This window comes from Entelurus aequoreus, linkage group LG18 (assembly GCF_033978785.1).
Source record: "Entelurus aequoreus isolate RoL-2023_Sb linkage group LG18, RoL_Eaeq_v1.1, whole genome shotgun sequence".
In the NCBI taxonomy this organism is placed as follows: Eukaryota; Metazoa; Chordata; class Actinopteri; order Syngnathiformes; family Syngnathidae; genus Entelurus; species Entelurus aequoreus.
In genome coordinates this window covers 43119668-43138788 of record NC_084748.1, presented here as the reverse complement: position 1 = coordinate 43138788, position 19121 = coordinate 43119668, and the positions used below count along the sequence as shown (strand labels likewise).

General features: G+C 39.7%; 1 protein-coding gene across 2 annotated transcripts in view; it reads left to right on the top strand.

The window, feature by feature from the left end:
- rims1b (regulating synaptic membrane exocytosis 1b) overlaps positions 1–19121 on the top strand; it is a 220202-nt gene that overhangs the window by 65533 nt on the left and 135548 nt on the right. The window contains exons 3-4 of one of the 2 annotated variants that reach the window (XM_062027188.1): positions 2157–2168; positions 6865–6885. In XM_062027188.1, the coding sequence (XP_061883172.1) occupies positions 2157–2168; positions 6865–6885 (33 nt within the window). The remainder of the gene's footprint in view (positions 1–2156; positions 2169–6864; positions 6886–19121) is intronic. The other variant, XM_062027187.1, reaches the window with a different exon arrangement.

The window sequence follows — 19121 nt, the reverse complement described above, 5'->3', positions numbered from 1 at the left end:
TTATAATACTTATATATATATATATATATATATATATATATATATATATATATATATATATATATATATATATATATATATATATATATATATATATATATATATATATATATATATATATATGTTTTTCTTGTGAAATCTATCAAAATGAGGCTGGTCCCAAAAAGGAGAGATTTTTCAAATTGACTGTGTGTCGGTTTTAAAAGTGCTCCCCCTCTGGTCAACATATGAAATAACAAGTGTGTGTAAGAAATTGAAATGCGCCCCCTTTGGCCAAAATTAATTAAAGAAAATACAATAAATATGTATATAGAGACATACTGTAATAACGAAGCAATAATGAAGATTAGAAACCAATTACAAACAAAAAATTAAACAAAAACTAATTGCTTACCTTTTTTACATTTGCATAGTATATATATATATATATATATATATATATATATATATATATATATATATATATATATATATATATATATATATATATATATATATATATATATATATATATATATATATATATAATTAATGTTGTAAATACAAATCTTTATATATCTAAAAAGGTAGGCATTTTTCGACGCTCTCAAGAAGGTAACAAATACAATGTGTGTGTGCGCGTGTGTGTGTGTGTGTACCTGCGTGCGTATGTTAGCTAACAATACCATTAGCTTAAATTGAAGTAGGCTAATCTGATCACACAGTTCACACATTTGATTACTAATTTGATCACACATTATAATACATCAATGAAAAAGACATTCATAAATGGAGATAATACGAACATGTATTTTGCTGTGTAAAAATGACCTCATGGGTGGTGAGACGGCTGACATCAGATGTCAGAGTTGCTAAGAATTAAAGGTTTGTAGAAGATTCCATAGGAACAGCTTGGGGTTCATTTTTGACCCCACTTGTGGAAGAGCGGTAGTGATAGAAAAACTACAGTTTCTTAAAACTAATAGGAAAAAAATGCAAATGGCGTCATGTCACAAACATGTTTTATTAGAAATAACAGGAATATTATTATATTACATTGGTCAACAGCCATACAGGTCACACTGAGGGTTGCCATACAAACAACTTTAACACTGTTACAAATATGCGCCACACTGTGAACCCACACCAAACAAGAATGACAAACGCATTTCGGGAGAACATCCGCACCGTAACACAACATAAACACAACAGAACAAATACCCAGAACCCCTTGCAGCACCAACTCTTCCGGGACGCTACAATATACACCCCCCTCTACCCATTACCTCAACCTCCTCATGCTCTCTCAGGGAGACCATGTCCCAAATTCCAAGCTGCTGTTTTGAGGCATGTTAAAAAAAATAATGCACTTTGTGACTTCAATAATAAATATGGCAGTGCCATGTTGGCATTTTTTTTCCCCATAACTTGAGTTGATTTATTTTGGAAAACCTTGTTACATTGTTTAATGCATCCAGCGGGGCATCACAACAAAATTAGGCTTAATAATGTGTTAATTCCACGACTGTATATATCGATATCGGAATCGGTAATTAAGAGTTGAACAATATCAGAATATCGTATATCGGCAAAAAAGCCATTATCGGACATTTCTAGTTATTATATTAAAGAAATACTAATAAAGATATATTTTACAAACAGAAATGTACAGTAATGTACACATGATCCCATGTTTACATCTCATTGTGCAACATGTGAATGTTTTAGTGGGAACTAAATGCGATATCTGAATCGGTAATTAAGAGTTGGACAATATCGCAATATCGGATATCGGCAAAAAAGCCATTATCGGACATCCCTAGTTTTTATTTTTAAATGTGACACATACGGTGTTATATTTCGGCAAGTGCGGTGACATCCTGATATCAAACCAAGGTCATGGCAATCATGCATGTTTCTGCAGCTACTCATGTCTGTGCTCATAAACTGCTTGTATGTTTGCTAAATGTAATTAACAAATGTCTGCCACACCTTCTCTCCCCATTTCCTTCCTTACTTTTCTACTGTCTTCCCTCCATATTTTCCATCCAATCATGACAAAACATACCCTTTAAAACGTCCCTCCCATTCATTTTACTCACCCTTTAATTTCTTGTTGCACTTTCTCACACACTTTTCCTAATTCTTACTGCAACCCGGGACTGCATGCCACAAAGGAGGACAAAGTGGTTAGCATCTTTTTTTTGTGTACTTTGTGTGATGTGACCAGGGATGGGAATCGAAAAAAAAAAACGGTTCTCGTTCAGGACCGGTTCCGTGGAATCGCTTGCCATTTTTTTCCAACGATACTGTCATGATCCGTGGTCCGGACCATGTTTTGTTGTGTTCTGTTAGTTTTGGACTCCAAGGGTTCCTGTTTTTGTGCACCTTTGTTTGTTTTGGTTATCGTAGTCTCTGATTAGTGTTCGCCCGCTCACCTGCTTCCCGAGCACTGATCAGAGGCATTATTTAAGCCTGCCTTTGCCGGTCAGTCGGCCTGGCGTCATTGTTTGCTTCACACAACCTACTAAGGGTGTAACGGTACACAAAAATTTCGGTTTAGAGGTCACGGTTCGGTTCATTTTCGGTACAGTAAGAAAAAAACAAAATATACATTTTGTGGTTATTTATTTACCAACATTTGTAAACAATGGCTTTATCCTTTTAACATAACAATAACATACATATACACACAGGGTCGATTGCCAGGGTTAATGCAGTCAACATATATAAAATAACAACTAAATAAGGTAAGGTTGGTTTCTTAACAAAACCTTCCTACATATAAAGTGCAACATTAAACTGCTTCAAGTTGTTGCTCAGATTAAATAAAATGACAAAACTTTTCTTCTACACTACCGGATAAGTGGAAGAAGATGGATGGATGGGTGGGTAACCAAAACAAACAAGGGTGCACAAAAAAATTAACCAATGGAGTCCAAAATTAACAGAACATAACAAAACATGATCCGGACCACGGATCATGACAGATACCCTTTAACGATTCTTGCGGGTGGGGATGTAGTCACTACACGATGTGCGTAGTGACGTCAGACAGCAACAAGGCAGCTCCGGACCCAAACAAAAACTCTTAGTCTGGCTACATTTTACAAGACAATATTACAACAGTGCTACTTTTAGTAATGGCAAAGGTGTTATTTCATCAAGAGGAGGACATGTCAGCGATATTCTGAAACATGCGGCATACAATAACCATAAATGAATGAACCACTCCTATCTCAGTAACACTAGCACGTCATTTAAATACAACAGGTACTACTAACTCACCGCTTCTCATGTTAGCGCTGTTATTTGTTAAATTTAAGTGAATTTAGATGAGCATGCCGAGACACAGATTCTGACTGGCTCCAAAGCGGAGAGTATATGCCGCAAAACCAATGTTTGTGGTCACAACTAAATTTGTGGTCAAAAGCTTGCACACATTTGCCACTGCAGACGCTCTCTTTTTTTTGGTAGGTTAATGTTTAATTGTAGTCAGAGAAAAAAAAATGCATGTTTTCGTCCAACCAGATTTTCATATACATTTGAAACTAAAAAAATTTGAATATTGTGTAAAAGTCCATTCATGTCAACTAATAACATTAATTGATTACATGCAAAGTAAGATTTTTCATGCTTTTATTTGTTATGATTGCTTACGGTTTTTTGAAACCCCACATTTTCTGATATTTTCTTTTAAGGTTTTCATAAGCTGTAAGTTATAATCATCACAATTATAACAAATAAAGACTTGACATACGCTATATTGCCAAAAGTATTTGGCCACCTGCCTTGACTCACGTATGAACTTGAAGTGCCATCCCATTCCTAACCCATAGGGTTCAATATGATGTCGGTCCATCTTTTGCAGCTAATAAAGCTTCAACTCTTCTGGGAAGGCTGTCCACAAGGTCGCGGAGTGTGTTTATAGGAATTTTCCACCATTCTTCCAAAAGCGCATTGGTGAGGTCACACACTGATGTTGGTGGAGAAGGCCTGGCTCTCCGTCTCCGTTCTAGTTCATCCCAAAGGTGTTCTATCGGGTTCAGGTCAGGACTCTGTGCAGGCCAGTCAAGTTCATCCACACCAGACTCTGTCATCCATGTCTTTATGGACCTTGCTTTGTGCACTGGTGCACAGTCATGTTGGAAGAGGAAGGGGCCCGCTCCAAACTGTTCCCACAAGGTTGGGAGCATGGAATTGTCCAAAATGTTTTGGTATCCTGGAGCATTCAAAGTTCCTTTTACTGGAACTAAGGGGCCAAGCCCAACTCCTGAAAAAACAACCCCACACCATAATTCCTCTTCCACCAAATTTCACATTTGGCACTATGCAGTCCGAAATGTAGCGTTCTCCTGGCAACCTCCAAACCCAGACTCGTCCATCAGATTGCCAGATGGAAAAGCGTGTCTCCACTGCTCTAGAGTCCAGTGTCGACATGTTTTACACCACTGCATCCGACGCTTTGCATTGGACTTGGTATGGCTTAGATGCAGCTGCTCAGCCATGTAAACCCATTCCATGAAGCTCTCTGCGTACTGTATGTGGGCTAATTGGAAAGTCACAGGAAGTTTGGAGCTCTGTAGCAACTGACTGTGCAGAAAGTCTTCACACTATGCGCTTCAGCATCCGCTGACCCCTCTCTGTCAGTTTACGTGGCCTACCACTTGGTGGCTGAGTTGCTGTTGTTCCCAAACTCTTCCATTTTCTTATAATAAAGCCGACAGCTGCCTTTGGAGTATTTAGGAGCGAGGAAGTTTCACGACTGGATTTGTTGCACAGGTGGCATCCTATGACAGTTCCACGCTGGAAATCACTGAGAGTGGCCCATTCTCTCACAAATGTTTGTAGAAACAGTCTCCATGCCTAAGTGCTTGATTTTATACACCTGTGGCCGGGCCAAGTGATTAGGACACCTGATTCTGATCATTTGGATGGGTGGCCAAATACTTTTGGCAATATAGTGTATCTCACTTTGCATGTAATGAGTTGATATGACCTGTTACTACATGTTACATTGTTGTGTTAGTTCCACATGTTTTAATGTTGTGAAATTCGACAGATGAATATTTATTTATTTTGTATATTTTCCAAAAAAATGTTTCGACGCTACGTATGTGCCACTTGAGACCTCACTCAGTGGCCTAGTGGTTAGAGCAGGGGTGTCCAAACTTTTTCCACTGAGGGCCACACACGGAAAAATTTAAGCATGCAGGGGCCATTTTGATATTTTTTATTTTCAAACCATAACAAAATATATGGATTTTTTTTTTTTTTAACCTTTAGGGCTCCCGGGGACCATAAAGGGTCTCAGTCATTAAAATGTTAAAAATAAGCCAAATTATTATTATTATGTTTTATTTAACGCTTACAGTAAATCTCTATATCAACTTCAGGTTGATAAAAAGTAAAAAAAAAAAAAAAAAAGGTTTTATGCCTTTTCTGTCTAAGACAACTTTGTTTTTTATAGTAAAACTGGAAATATGCAGTATTTAGTAATTAGAGCTCTAAAAGATCAATAATGCAGGACACCATTGATTTTAATTATTTCATATTTTTGAGTAATCACAGTGAAAATATTAATAAAATCCCACTAAATATATTTGGGATCCAAAAGGTCCCCCACTCATAAAGTGATACATTTGTATTAGTTTTTTTTTACTTTCAACACTTAAGTTACGAGATCTACTTCAGATATATCTGTCAATTTTTCGTTTGAACTATTATTTTGTTTGTTTTTATACTCTTTTGTCAAAGAAAACTTTGATGTTTTTATACGGCAACCACACAATATACAGTATGCAATATTTTTTCCACATAAAACATTTTAAAGTGACATTTTTGAAGTAATTGGAGTCTTGAATAGGTCAATAATTCATTATAACATCGATTTTTTTTTTTTTTTTTTTGAGCAATGGCAAAAAAAATAAAAATAAAGACAAAAGAATAAAAAACAGCCTGCATGGCAGCTTTTCGTCAACATTGCAACTTTTTCTCGTTAGATTTCACCTCATTTCACTTTTTTAAATGTTTTTTCAAATTTTTGCAATACTATCAATTTTGCAATTTTTGCAGAATGTGTGGCGGGCCGGTAAACAATTAGCTGCGGGCCGCAAATGGCCCCCGGGCCGCACTTTGGACACCCCTGGGTTAGAGTGTCCGCCCTGAGATCGGTAGGTTGTGAGTTCAAACCCCGTTCATACCAAAGACTATAAAAATGGGAGCCATTACCTCCCTGCTTGGCACTCAGCATCAAGGGTTGGAATTGGGGGTTAAATCACCAAAAATGATTCCCGGGCGTGGCCACCGTTGCTGCTCACTGCTCCCCTCACCTCCCAGGGGGTGAACAAGGGTATGGGTCGAATGCAGAGGACAAATTTCACCACACCTACTGTGTGTGTGTGACAATCATTGGTACTTTAACTTTAACTGTAGGCTTTCAAGGTCCTGTTGCCTCCCAATTTAAGAACATTGATGTTAACCCACCTTTTGGTCCCTCTTTTTTCCCCCAAATAACAATCAATTAGAGAACCGCAAGGAACCGAATCGCTCAGTGGAATCGGAACCGGAAAATTCTTATCAATTCCCATCTCTAGGTCTGACTGTGATGTCTGCAACAGCTTAAAAGTTAAACCCCTGACATGCATTAAATCTAGACATGATGCTCTTAGAGCATTTTGAGTTTTTCCCATTCAAAACGGAATCCATGTTTTTCTGTGCTGGGAAACAACAGCAGAGGCAAGAGAGCAGTGTGTAGGAGAGTCATTGTGTGTACTGAAGTCGATACTGTTTTTTTGGTATTGTCGATCCGTCCGGAGTAGAGCCTCCAGACGTTTAACTCATGACTAATGCTGCGTTCATTGTCTGTCTCCTCCCCCTTCAAAGTGTATCATAGTGAAGGACAGGGTAAGGCTTCCTGGGTGATGGATTTGCTGCATGGGTCACTCCAATTGTCCCTTCCTTCTACATTTGGATCTGTATTCATTCACAGACTAGAGCTAAAAAAGCCAGTGCCATATAGCATTATCAACAAAAATAGCTGGCTGGTGATTCTGCATCAGTGATCCAATTCTGAGAATGAATGCAGACCCTAAAAGTCACCAGACTAAGTGAGCATGAGCAATATCAGACGATCTCTTTAAGGGGGAAATAACTACAGTCGTGGTCAAAAGTTGACCTACACTTGTAAAGAACATAATGTCATGGCTGTCTTGAGCTCTTATTTTTTTGTGATTGGAGCACATACTTGTTGGTCACAAAAAACATTCATGAAGTTTGGTTCCTTTATGAATTTATAATGGGACTACTGAAAATGTGACCAAATCTGCTGGGTCAAAAGTATACTGTGGATGTCGCTGATCACACGCGTCACAGAGTTGAACAAAGTTTTATTATACATCAATATTTTTGCGCTATTTGACTTTTCAGTCTCTCAAAAGTCTCTCCAACTCTCCAACCCCTCCTGCACCCGGCCGCTCACTGTTCAAGATTAGATTAACACAGGGGTGACCAACCTTTTTGAAACCAAGAGCTACTTCTTGGGTACTGATTAATACGAAGGGCTACCAGTTTGATACACACTTAAATAAATTGCCAAAAATAGCCAATTTGCTCAATTTACCTTTAACTCTGTTATTATTAATAATTAATGATATTTACACTTAATTGAACGGTTTAAAAGAGGAGAAAACACAAGAAAAAATGACAATTAAAAAATTAATTAATACATTTGAAACATAGTTTATCTTCAACTTCGACTCTTTAAAATTCTAAATTCAACTGAAAAAAAGAAGAGAAAAACTAGCTAATTCGAATCTTTTTGAAAAAATTAAAAAAATAATTTATGGAACATCATTAGTAATTTTTCCTGATTAAGATTAGTTTTAGAATTTTGATGACATGTTTTAAATAGGTTAAAATCTGATCTGCACTTTGTTAGAATATATAACAAATTGGACCAAGCTATATTTCTAACAAAGACAAATCATTATTTCTTCTATATTTTCCAGAACAAAAATTTTAAAAGAAATTCAAAAGACTTTGAAATAAGATTTACATTTGATTCTACAGATTTTCTAGATTTGCCAGAATATTTTTTTTGAATTTTAATCATAATAAGTTTGAAGAAATATTACACAAATATTCTTTGTCGAAAAAACAGAAGCTAAAATGAAGAATTAAATTAAAATTTATTTATTATTCTTTACAATAAAAAATGTTTTTTACTTGAACATTGATTTAAATTGTCAGGAAAGAAGAGGAAGGAATTTAAAAGGTAAAAAGGTATATATGTTTAAAAAAGGTTGTATTTTTTCTCTAAAATTGTCTTTCTGAAAGTTATAAGAAGCAAAGTAAAAAAATATATGAATTTATTTAAACAAGTGAAGACCAAGTCTTTAAAATATTTTCTTGGATTTTCAAATTCTATTTGGGTTTTGTCTCTCTTAGAATTAAAAATGTCGGGCAAAGCGAGACCAGCTTGCTAGTAAATAAATACAATTTAAAAAATAGAGGCAGCTCACTGGTAAGTGCTGCTATTTGAGCTATTTTTAGAACAGGCCAGCGGGCGACTCATCTGGTCCTTACGGGCTACCTGGTGCCCGCGGGCACCGTGTTGGTGACCCCTGGATTAACACGTACCGCCTGTGAAATCTAATCACTTGCCAGCTGTGTCTCGCCGTCAGCACATTCCCCGCCCCTACCCGATGGTGCTCTGTCCTCAGCACCATGGACAGCGGCGGTGACCTTTGCTCCTGCAAGCGCGCTGGCCACATCTCCCTCCACATATACATACAGCAATGTTAATATTTGCTTACATGTCCCTTGGCAAGTTTCACTGCAAAAATGCCCTTTTGGTAGCCATCCACAAGCATCTGCTTGAATTTCTGACCACTCCTCTTGACAAAATTGGTGTAGTTCAGCTAAATGTGTTGGTTTTCTGACATGGACTTGTTTCTTCAGCATTGTCCACACGTTTAAGTCAGGACTTTGTGGCCAAACAGCTCAATTTTTGTTTCATCTGACATCACATGGACAAAGATAAGACCTTCTGAAGGAAAGTTCTGTGGTCAGATGAAACAAAAATTTAGCTGTTTGGCCACAATACCCAGCAATATGTTTGGGGGAGAAAAGGTGTCCCAGGAACACCGTTTCTACCGTCAAGCACGGTGGTGGTAGTATTATGCTCTGGGCCTGTTTTGCTGCCAATGGAACTGGTGCTTTACAGAGAGTAAATGGGACAATGAAAAAGGAGGATTACCTCCAAATTCTTCAGGACAACCTAAAATCATCAGCCCGGAGGTTGGATCTTGGGCGCAGTTGGGTGTTCCAACAGGACAATGACGCCAAACACACGTCAAAAGTGGTAAAGGAATGGCTAAATCAGGCTAAAATTAAGGTTTTAGAATGGCCTTCCCAAAGTCCTGACTTAAACGTGTGGACAATGCTGAAGAAACAAGTCCATGTCAGAAAACCAACACATTTAGCTGAACTGCACCCATTTTGTCAAGAGGAGTGGTCAAAAATTCAACCAGAAGCTTGTGGATGGCTACCAAAAGCGCCTTATTGTCCCATTTACTCTCTGTAAAGCACCAGTTCCATTGGCAGCAAAACAGGCCCAGAGCATAATACTACCACCACCATGCTTGACGGTAGGGGTGGTGTTCCTGGGATTAAAGGCCTCACCTTTTATCCTCCAAACATACTGCTGGGTATTGTGGCCAAACAGCTCAAACTTCATGAATGTTTTTTGTGACCAACAAGTACGTGCTCCAATCACTCTATCACAAAAAAAATAAGAGTTGTGAAAATGATTGGGAACTCAAGACAGCCATGACATTATGTTCTTTACAAGTGTATGTCAACTTTTGACCACGACTGTATTTTGACAAATCCTGACCCTTCTTCCGAATGTTGTAGGCATGGCTGTGCCAGAGTTGGGATATGGCTTTTTGATATATTAAAATAAAATATAGGAATGGGGAGATTGGCGTTTTAACTGGCATCCAAATTGCATTAAATAAATACATAATACACATCCATGCCTGTGCATGCTTCCCCTGCCTGTTTTGAGACCTGTTCAGCATTGTACAGTAAAGACCAGGTCATACTATAGCGCAGATGACAAATTAAATCTTTTTTTTACTGCAAATGCCCTTTTAAGTGCTGATTATTTATTTACTGTATGGTGTAAAATACAATAGTACAAAAGGTATACCATCAGTTTACCACTATGACATCCTGTGGTAAGGACAGTAAGTTTTCCATTCCTGTCTATACACACACCCACACAAACACACACTTATGCACAGTCTACAGGACCATTTTTCTATGAGCATCTTTCCTGACCTGTTTTTTCTTGTTGTGTAATACTCCTAATGCATTTGCATAGATTATGTTTTGCAGACCGCGTCCAAGCCGCTTTCTGACCATCTCCACATGATGTGCCGTTTTTTGGGGGCGGTCTTATTTACGTGCTTACACTTCGTCTGCGTCTTTTCCCCTTCAGCCATGTTGTAGTTTTTAGCGCTTCCATTTCAGGTCCGACAGAGTTAAGTTGAACTACACGCTAATTTCAGGAATCCCTGAAATCAAGTGGTACGCCAAAAAATCACTTAATTAAAGGCCTACTGAAATGATTTTTTTTTATTTAAACGGGGATAGCAGATCCATTCTATGTGTCATACTTGATCATTTTGCGATAATGCCATATTTTTGCTGATAGGATTTAGTAGAGAACATCGACGATAACGTTCGCAACTTTTGGTATCTGATAAAAAAAGCCTTGCCTGTACCGGAAGTAGCGTGACGTCACAGGCTGAAGGGCTCCTCACATTTCCCCATTGTTTACAATGCAGCGAGAGAGATTCGGACCGAGAAAGCGACAATTACCCCATTAATTTGAGCCAGGATGAAAGATTCGTGGATGAGGAAAGTGAGAGTGAAGGACTAGAGTGCAGTGCAGGACGCATCTTTTTTCGCTCTGACCGTAACTTAGGTACAAGGGCTCATTGGATTCCACACTTTCTCCTTTTTCTATTGTGGATCACGGCTTTGTATTTTAAACCACCTCGGATACTATATCCTCTTGAAAATGAGAGTCGAGAACGCGAAATGGACATTCACAGTGACTTTTATCCCCACGACAATACATCGGCGAAGCTCTTTAGCTACGAAGCTAACGGGATAGCATCGTGCTTAAATGCAGATAGAAACAAAATAAATAAACCCCTGACTGGAAGGATAGACAGAAAATCAACAATACTATTAAACCACGGACCTGTAAATACACGGTTAATGCTTTCCAGCCTGGCGAAGCTTAACAATGCTGTTGCTAACAACGCCATTGAAGCTAACTTAGCAACGGGACCTCGACAGAGCTATAATAAAAACATTAGCCCTACGCCAGCCAGCCCTCATCTGCTCATCAACACCCGTGCTCACCTGCGTTCCAGCGATCGACGGAAGGACGAAGGACTTCACCCGATCATCCGTGCGGTCGGCGGCTAGCGTCGGATAGCGCGTCTGCTATCCAAGTCAAAGTCCTCCTGGTTGTGTTGCTACAGCCAGCCACTAATACACCGATCCCACCTACAACTTTCTTCTTTGCAGTCTTCATTGTTCATTAAACAAATTGCAAAAGATTCACCAACACAGATGTCCAGAATACTGTGGAATTTTGAGATAAAAACAGAACTGTTTGTATTGGATTCAATGGTGTCCGAATACTTCCGTTTAACTATTGACGTCACGCGCAAACGTCATCATACCTAGTCGTTTTCAACCGGAAGTTTAGCGGGAAATTTAAAATTGCACTTTATAAGTTAACCCGGCCGTATTGGCGTGTGTTGCAATGTTAAGATTTCATCATTGATATATAAACTATCAGACTGCATGGTCGGTAGTAGTGGCTTTCAGTAGGCCTTTAAATATAGATATGTTCCGATGCCAATATGGCACTTTTTGGAGGTACATGTATCAAAGAGTACAGTCGTGGTCAAAAGTTTACAAACACTTGTAAAGAACATAATGTCATGGCTGTCTTATTTTTTTGTGATAGAGTGATTGGAGCACATACTTGTTGGTCACAAAAAACATTCATGAAGTTTGGTTCTTTTATGAATTTATTATGGGTCTACTGAAAATGTGACCATATCTGCTGGGTCAAAAGTATACATACAGCAATGTTAATATTTGGCAAATTTCACTGCAATAAGACACTTTTGGTAGCCATCCACAAGCTTCTGGTTGAATTTTTGACTACACCTCTTGACAAAATCGGTGCAGTTCAGCTAAATTTGTTGGTTTTCTGACATGGACTTGTTTCTTCAGCATTGTCCACACGTTTAAGTCAGGACTTTGGGAAGGCCATTCTAACCCCTTAATTTTAGCCTGATTTAGCCATTCCTTTACCACTTTTGACGTGTGTTTTGGTGTCATTGTCCTGTTGGAACACCCAACTGCGCCAAAGACCCAATGTCCGAGCTGATGATTTTAAGTTGTCCTGAAGAATTTGTAGGTAATCCTCCTTTTTCATTGTCCCATTTACTCTCTGTAAAGCACCAGTTCCTTTGGCAGCAAAACAGGCCCAGAGTATAATGCTACTTGACTGTAGGATGGTGTTCCTGGGATTACAGGCCTCACCTTTTCTCCTCCAAACATATTGCTGGGTATTGTGGCCAAACAGTTAAATTTTTGTTTCATCTGACCACAGAACTTTCCTCCAGAAGGTCTTATCTTTGTCCATGTGATGTCAGATTAAATACAAATTTTGCTGTTTGGCCACAATACCAACCAATATGTTTGGAGGAGAAATGGTGAGGCCTTTAATCCCAGGAACACTAATCCTACCATCAAGCATGGTGGTGGTAGTATCATGCTCTGGGCCTGTATGTATGTAAACTTTTGACCACAACTGTACTTGTACTCAGTGTAACTTGTATCACAGATCGCACATACTGCATTTTGTGGGGTTTCTGGCTGTATTTATTTGTGTTATCTCTGATCTTTCTACGTGTCAAAGACACAACCGACTTTTTTTTATCAACACTTTCAAATCTCTGTGTGTGTGTATGATTGGAACCAGGACCTAACTGTTCTCCACAGGGAGGCAGAGCTCCTCTAAAAAGAAGACAGACCGTCAGCGGTTTGTTCAGTTTCTGGAAGCCATCTGGAGCTGATACAAACATAAACAAACACAGACAATTAACAAGCTATAACGCCAGTGACAGCAGGGTAGCTTGTCAGAGGAAGCTTTCAAAAATGCGTTGATCCTCTTCAAGGTACAGACATTGATTTTGACAGAGGTTCAAACTACACACCCCCTCTAAAATGACTGAATTCCAATTAATGTAGAAACGTGTTGTACAGATTAGAAACAAGTTGCATCTGTTAAAAAGGATCAATCAAGGGAAGTTTAAAGATATTTCCTTTTATTATTTGACATGCACTGCAAGGCATGTAGTGACATATACCTGTAAAATATTCCTGAGACTATGAACAGCAAATAGATATTTAAATTTCTCTATACTGCTTGTTCTCATTAGGGTCGTAAGCTCAAGCCTGTTTTATTTATGCAGTCCACAATTGCTGTATTAAGTTTATCGAACCAGAGAGGGACTGAATGTCAAAAAACACCGTCTCTACCATCACAGGCAAGACCCAAAAGCTGTCAATACTCCTCAGGTCCAAACTTTGTAAACCTCCACAAGACTGTAATAGACCCAAAGACCACCAGCAAGAAGCTTGGTGGGATTGATGCCACTTTGCCACAATGCAGTGGTACTTAGTAGGGCTGGGTGATGTATCGAGTTTGTAAGATATATCGATATATTTTTAAACAAGATATGAATTAAGAAAATGTCGTAATATCGATATAATTTATTTCACGTTAAAATGACCAACCGACGCTTATTTGTTGCTTCCCACTCCCTCGCAACACTCCATGGGCTACTAAACCCCTCCCCTTCCTCCTTTTCAGACGTGCTTGCACGTATAAAAACATCCGTGATTGGTTGGTTGTCCACGTTAATCAATTCATGGTAGACTTTTTGGTCCATATCGCCCAGCCCTAGTACCTAGGCTTAAAGGCCTACTGAAATGGTTTTTTTTTATTTAAACGGGAATAGCAGGTCCATTCTATGTGTCATACTTGATTATTTCGCGATATTGCCATATTTTTGCTGAAAGGATTTAGTAGAGAAAATCGACGATAAAGTTCGCAACTTTTGCTCGCTGATAAAAAAAAGCCTTGCCTGTACTGGAAGTAGCGTGACGTCACAGGAGCTAGTATTCCTCACAATTCCCCGTTGTTTACAATGGAGCGAGAGAGATTCGGAGCGACAAAGCGACGATTACCCCATTAATTTGAGCGAGGATGAAAGATTTGTGGATGAGGAACGTGAGAGTGAAGGACTAGAGTGCAGTGCAGGACGTATCTTTTTTCGCTCTGACCGTAACTTAGGTACAAGCTGGCTCATTGGATTCCACACTCTCTCCTTTTTCTATTGTGGATCACGGATTTGTATTTTAAACCACCTCGGATACTATATCCTTTTGAAAATGAGAGTCGAGCACGCCAAATGGACATTTAGAGTGACTTTTATCTCCACGACAATACATCGGTGACACACTTAGCTACTGAGCTAACGTGATAGCATCGTTCTCAAATGAAGATAGAAACAAAAGAAATAAACCCCTGACTGGAAGGATAGACAGAAGATCAACAATACTATTAAACCATGTGCATGTAACTACACGGTTAAAAATTCTCAGCCTGGTAAGGCTTAACAATGCTGTTGCTAACGACGCTAAGGCTAATTTAGCAACTTAGCAACCGGACCTCACAGAACTATGATAAAAACATTAGCGCTCCACCTACGCCAGCCAGCCCTCATCTTCCCATCAACAGCCGTGCTCACCTGCGTTCCAGCGATCGACGGCGCGACGAAGGACTTCATCCGTGGGTTTGGCGGCAAGCATCGGCTAGGCGTAGTAAGTAGTCCTTGTTGTGTTGCTGTAAGTATTGTACTTAGCCGCTAATACACCGATCGATCCCACCTACAACGTTCTTCTTTGCAGCCTCCATTGTTCATTAAACAAATTGCAAAAGATTCACCAACACAGATGTCCAGAATACTGTGGAATTTTGTCGAAGAAAACAAGAGGTTTTTGTATCGGGTCGATGGGGTACAACCACTTCCGTGGATTTTGTGACGTCACGTGCATAAATCATATCCAAAGAAGTTTTTCAACCGGAAGTGTGGCTGGAAATTTAAAATTGCACTTTATAAGTTAACACGGCCGTATTGGCATGTGTTGCAATGTTAAGATTTCATCATTGATATATAAACTATCAGACTGCGTGGTCGATAGTAGTGGCTTTCAGTAGGCCTTTAAAATAGTTTAATTGGCTCCGTGATGAAACCCAAACCCAACATACTTTAATCTCAAATCAACGTTCCCCATTGAAATCAAAAATTGAATTTAAATTCAATTATTCCGTTCACAGTCACACAAAAACAGTCCAATGCTAACATGCTTTCTATTAGGAATAGCAAACTTCCGGATAACGGATAAAACAATACAACCCAATGTACTACAAGGAACTACATTGAAAACCTATCACTGACAGTTCCAGGAAATATCGTGTTTTTGTAAAATTAGAAACAATTATTAAAAATAATAAAATCATTTGAGTAAGAGTGATGGCCGGATCACACTTGCTACCAAGTAACTAGGTCAGTGGTTCTTAACCTTGTTGGAGGTACCGAACCCCACCAGTTTCATATGCGCATCCACCGAACCCTTCTTCAGTAAAAAATATATATCTTTTTTTTTTTTTCAAATTCAAGACAAAGTTATATGTTGTTGTTTTTTTTTAAACCATGCATGAACATCACCTTGTTCAAAGAACAAAACCAACACAGTGCATGAACTCACAACAATTTACACACCTGCAAATCAGTGTGACTTCTGCTGTTGCCGTATCCATAATACGCCGATATGGAGAAGTTTTTAATTTACACAATGAGTCAGGTGTGTCTCGACATCCGCGGCGGAGGCTCCGCCGAACCCCTGAGGCCGACTCACCGAACCCCTAGGGTTCGATCGAACCCAGGTTACGAACCACTGATCTAGGTCAACCTAACCCTTTCCGAATGTCTCATGTGACATATTTGGTCTGTTTTTTGCAGGGAAATATGTGAGATTTATTTTATACACTGTAATATTTTATGCACATATTATTGAGAGAATATTTTAACCTTAAACTCGTGACTGGGACTTACAATGGTGGGGTTAGGGGATATACATTAGAAGTGAGAACAGGAAGCCTGTATTGTCATCTGATGATGAGTTGGAAAATAGCGAGGAGTCGAAAGGATTACTGGCCGCTGTTAATCTGCAACCTCCTATCTGACGTAAAGGGGTGGAGATCGACATAGGCAGGAACTGTTGTGTGTCTGCCTTGCAACTGATTTATTTTAGATTGGTCTGGACATGAGCCAAGTCAGATTCAGAATCAACGTAGGATTCTGTCGGCGAAAGTGACCACTGCAAATCCAGATTACTGTCCGTGGCGGAATATCATTAAAACAAGTTGCATATTTTCACAGCGGCGCCCTCTTCCTAACGTATGATTCTGCTGTGGAATTTTAAGTGATCACCTCATTTCTCCGTCGCAGTGGATTATATTCCTGAGAAATAAATGTTTGGGATTATGAATACGGAGGGAAGCGAAATCCTGTTTTTGTGCCGTCGAAGTGGGGACCTACCCTTTAACAATGCTACCATGTGAGTATTTGTCTTCGAGTCTGATTTAGAGCAGTGTTTTTCAACCTTTTCTGAGCCAAGGCACATATTTTTTTATTGAAAAAATCTGGAGGCACACCACCAGCAGAAAACATTAAAAAATTAAACTCAGCAGCCGATATTGACAGTAAAAAGTCGTTCTCGCAGTTGTTGGATATGAATTCAAACCATAACCGACCATGCATCACTATAGCTCTTGTCTCAAAGTAGGTGTACTGTCACCACCTGTCACTTCACGCCGTGACTTATTTGGAGTTTTTTTGCTGTTTTCCTGTGTGTTTTATTTTAAAGGCCTACTGAAATGAATTTTTTTTTATTCAAACGGGGATAGCAGATCCATTCTATGTGTCATACTTGATCATTTCGCGATATTGCCATATTTTTGCTGAAAGGATTTAGTAGAGAACATCGACGATAAAGTTCGCAACTTTTGGTCGCTGATAAAAAAAAGCCTTGCCTGTACCGGAAGTAGCGTGACGTCACAAGCTGGAGTGCTGCTCACATTTCCCCATTGTTTACACCAGCAGCGAGATTGATTCGGACAGAGAAAGCGACGATTACCCCATTAATTTGAGCGAGGATGAACGATTTGTGGATGAGGAACGTGATAGTGAAGGACTAGAGTGCAGTACAGGATGTATCTTTTTTCGCTCTGACCGTAACTTAGGTATAAGGGCTCATTGGATTCCACACTTTCTCCTTTTTCTATTGCGGATCACAGATTTGTATTTTAAACCACCTCGGATACTATATCCTCTTGAAAATGAGAGTCGAGAACGCAAAATGGACATTCACAGTGACTTTTATCTCCACGACAATACATCGGCGAAGCTCTGTAGCTACGGAGCTTACGTGATAGCATCGGGCTTAAATGCAGATAGAAACAAAAGAAATAAGCCCCTGACTGGAAGGATGGACAGAAAATCAACAATACTATTAAACCATGGACATGTAACTACACAGTTAATGCTTTCCAGCCTGGCGAAGCTTAACAATGCTGTTGCTAACGACACCATTGAAGCTAACTTAGCTACGGGACCTCGACAGAGCTATGCTAAAAACATTAGCTATCCACCTACGCCAGCCAGCCCTCATCTGCTCATCAACACCCGTGCTCACCTGCGTTCCAGCGATCGACGGAGCGACGAAGGACTTCACCCAATCATAGATGCGGTCGGCGGCCCGGAGACTGAGGAAGTCAAGGTGAGGTCGGCGGCTAGCGCGTCTGCTATCCATCTCAAAGTCCTCCTGGTTGTGTTGCTGTAGTCCGCCGCTAATACACCGATCCCACCTACAGTTTTCTTCTTTGCATTCTTCATTGTTCATTAAACAAATTGCAAAAGATTCACCAACACAGATGTCCAGAATACTGTGGAATTTTGGGATGAAAACAGCTGTTTGTATTGGATCCAATGGGGTCCGAATACTTCCGGTTCAACCATTGACGTCACGCGCAAACGTCATCATATCGAAACGTTTTCAGCCAGAAGTTTGCCGGGAAATTTAAAATTGCACTTTATAAGTTAACGCGGCCGTATTGGCATGTGTTGCAATGTTAAGATTTCATCATTGATGTATAAACTATCAGACTGCGTGGTTGGTAGTAGTGGGTTTCAGTAGGCCTTTAATTCTTGTCTTGCGCTCCTGTTTTGTTGTTGATTGTCTTGTCATGTCATGCACGGATGTACTGTGTGGACGCCGTCCGCTGCTCCACACGTTATAAGTCTTTGCTGTTGTCCAGCATTCTGTTTTTGTTTACTTTGTAGCCAGTTCAGTTTTAGTTTCGTTCTGCATAGCCTTCCCCAAGCTTCAATGCCTTTTCTTAGCAGCACCTGCCTTTTGTGTCATGATCCGTGGCCCGGATCATGTTTTCGTTATGTTCTGTTAGTTTTGGACTCCCTTAGTTCCTGTTTTGTGCACCCTTGAGTTTGTTTTAGTTACCATGGTTACTTATTATTTTCACCTGCCTCTGATTGGTGTTCGGGACGCTCACCTGTTTTCCGAGCACTAATCAGAGGCATTATTTAAGCCTGCCTTTGCCGGTCAGTCGACTGGCTTCATTCTGTCACGGCGGGGGGGTCGCAGCTTATTGCGGGGTTCGTTCGTTCCCCTGGGATGCAGACGGGACAACTCCGGACAAGGCGTGCAGGTAGGAACATGATTTATTCCTCAAAAATCAAAGACGTACAAAAACAGAAAACAAGCCCAAGGGGCAACGTGCCGATCGCACTGGACGCAAAAGCTAACACTTGGCATAGACTAGAGCAGGGGTGTCCAAAGTGCGGCCCGGGGGCCATTTGTGGCCCGCAGGTCATTTTTTAACGGCCCCACGG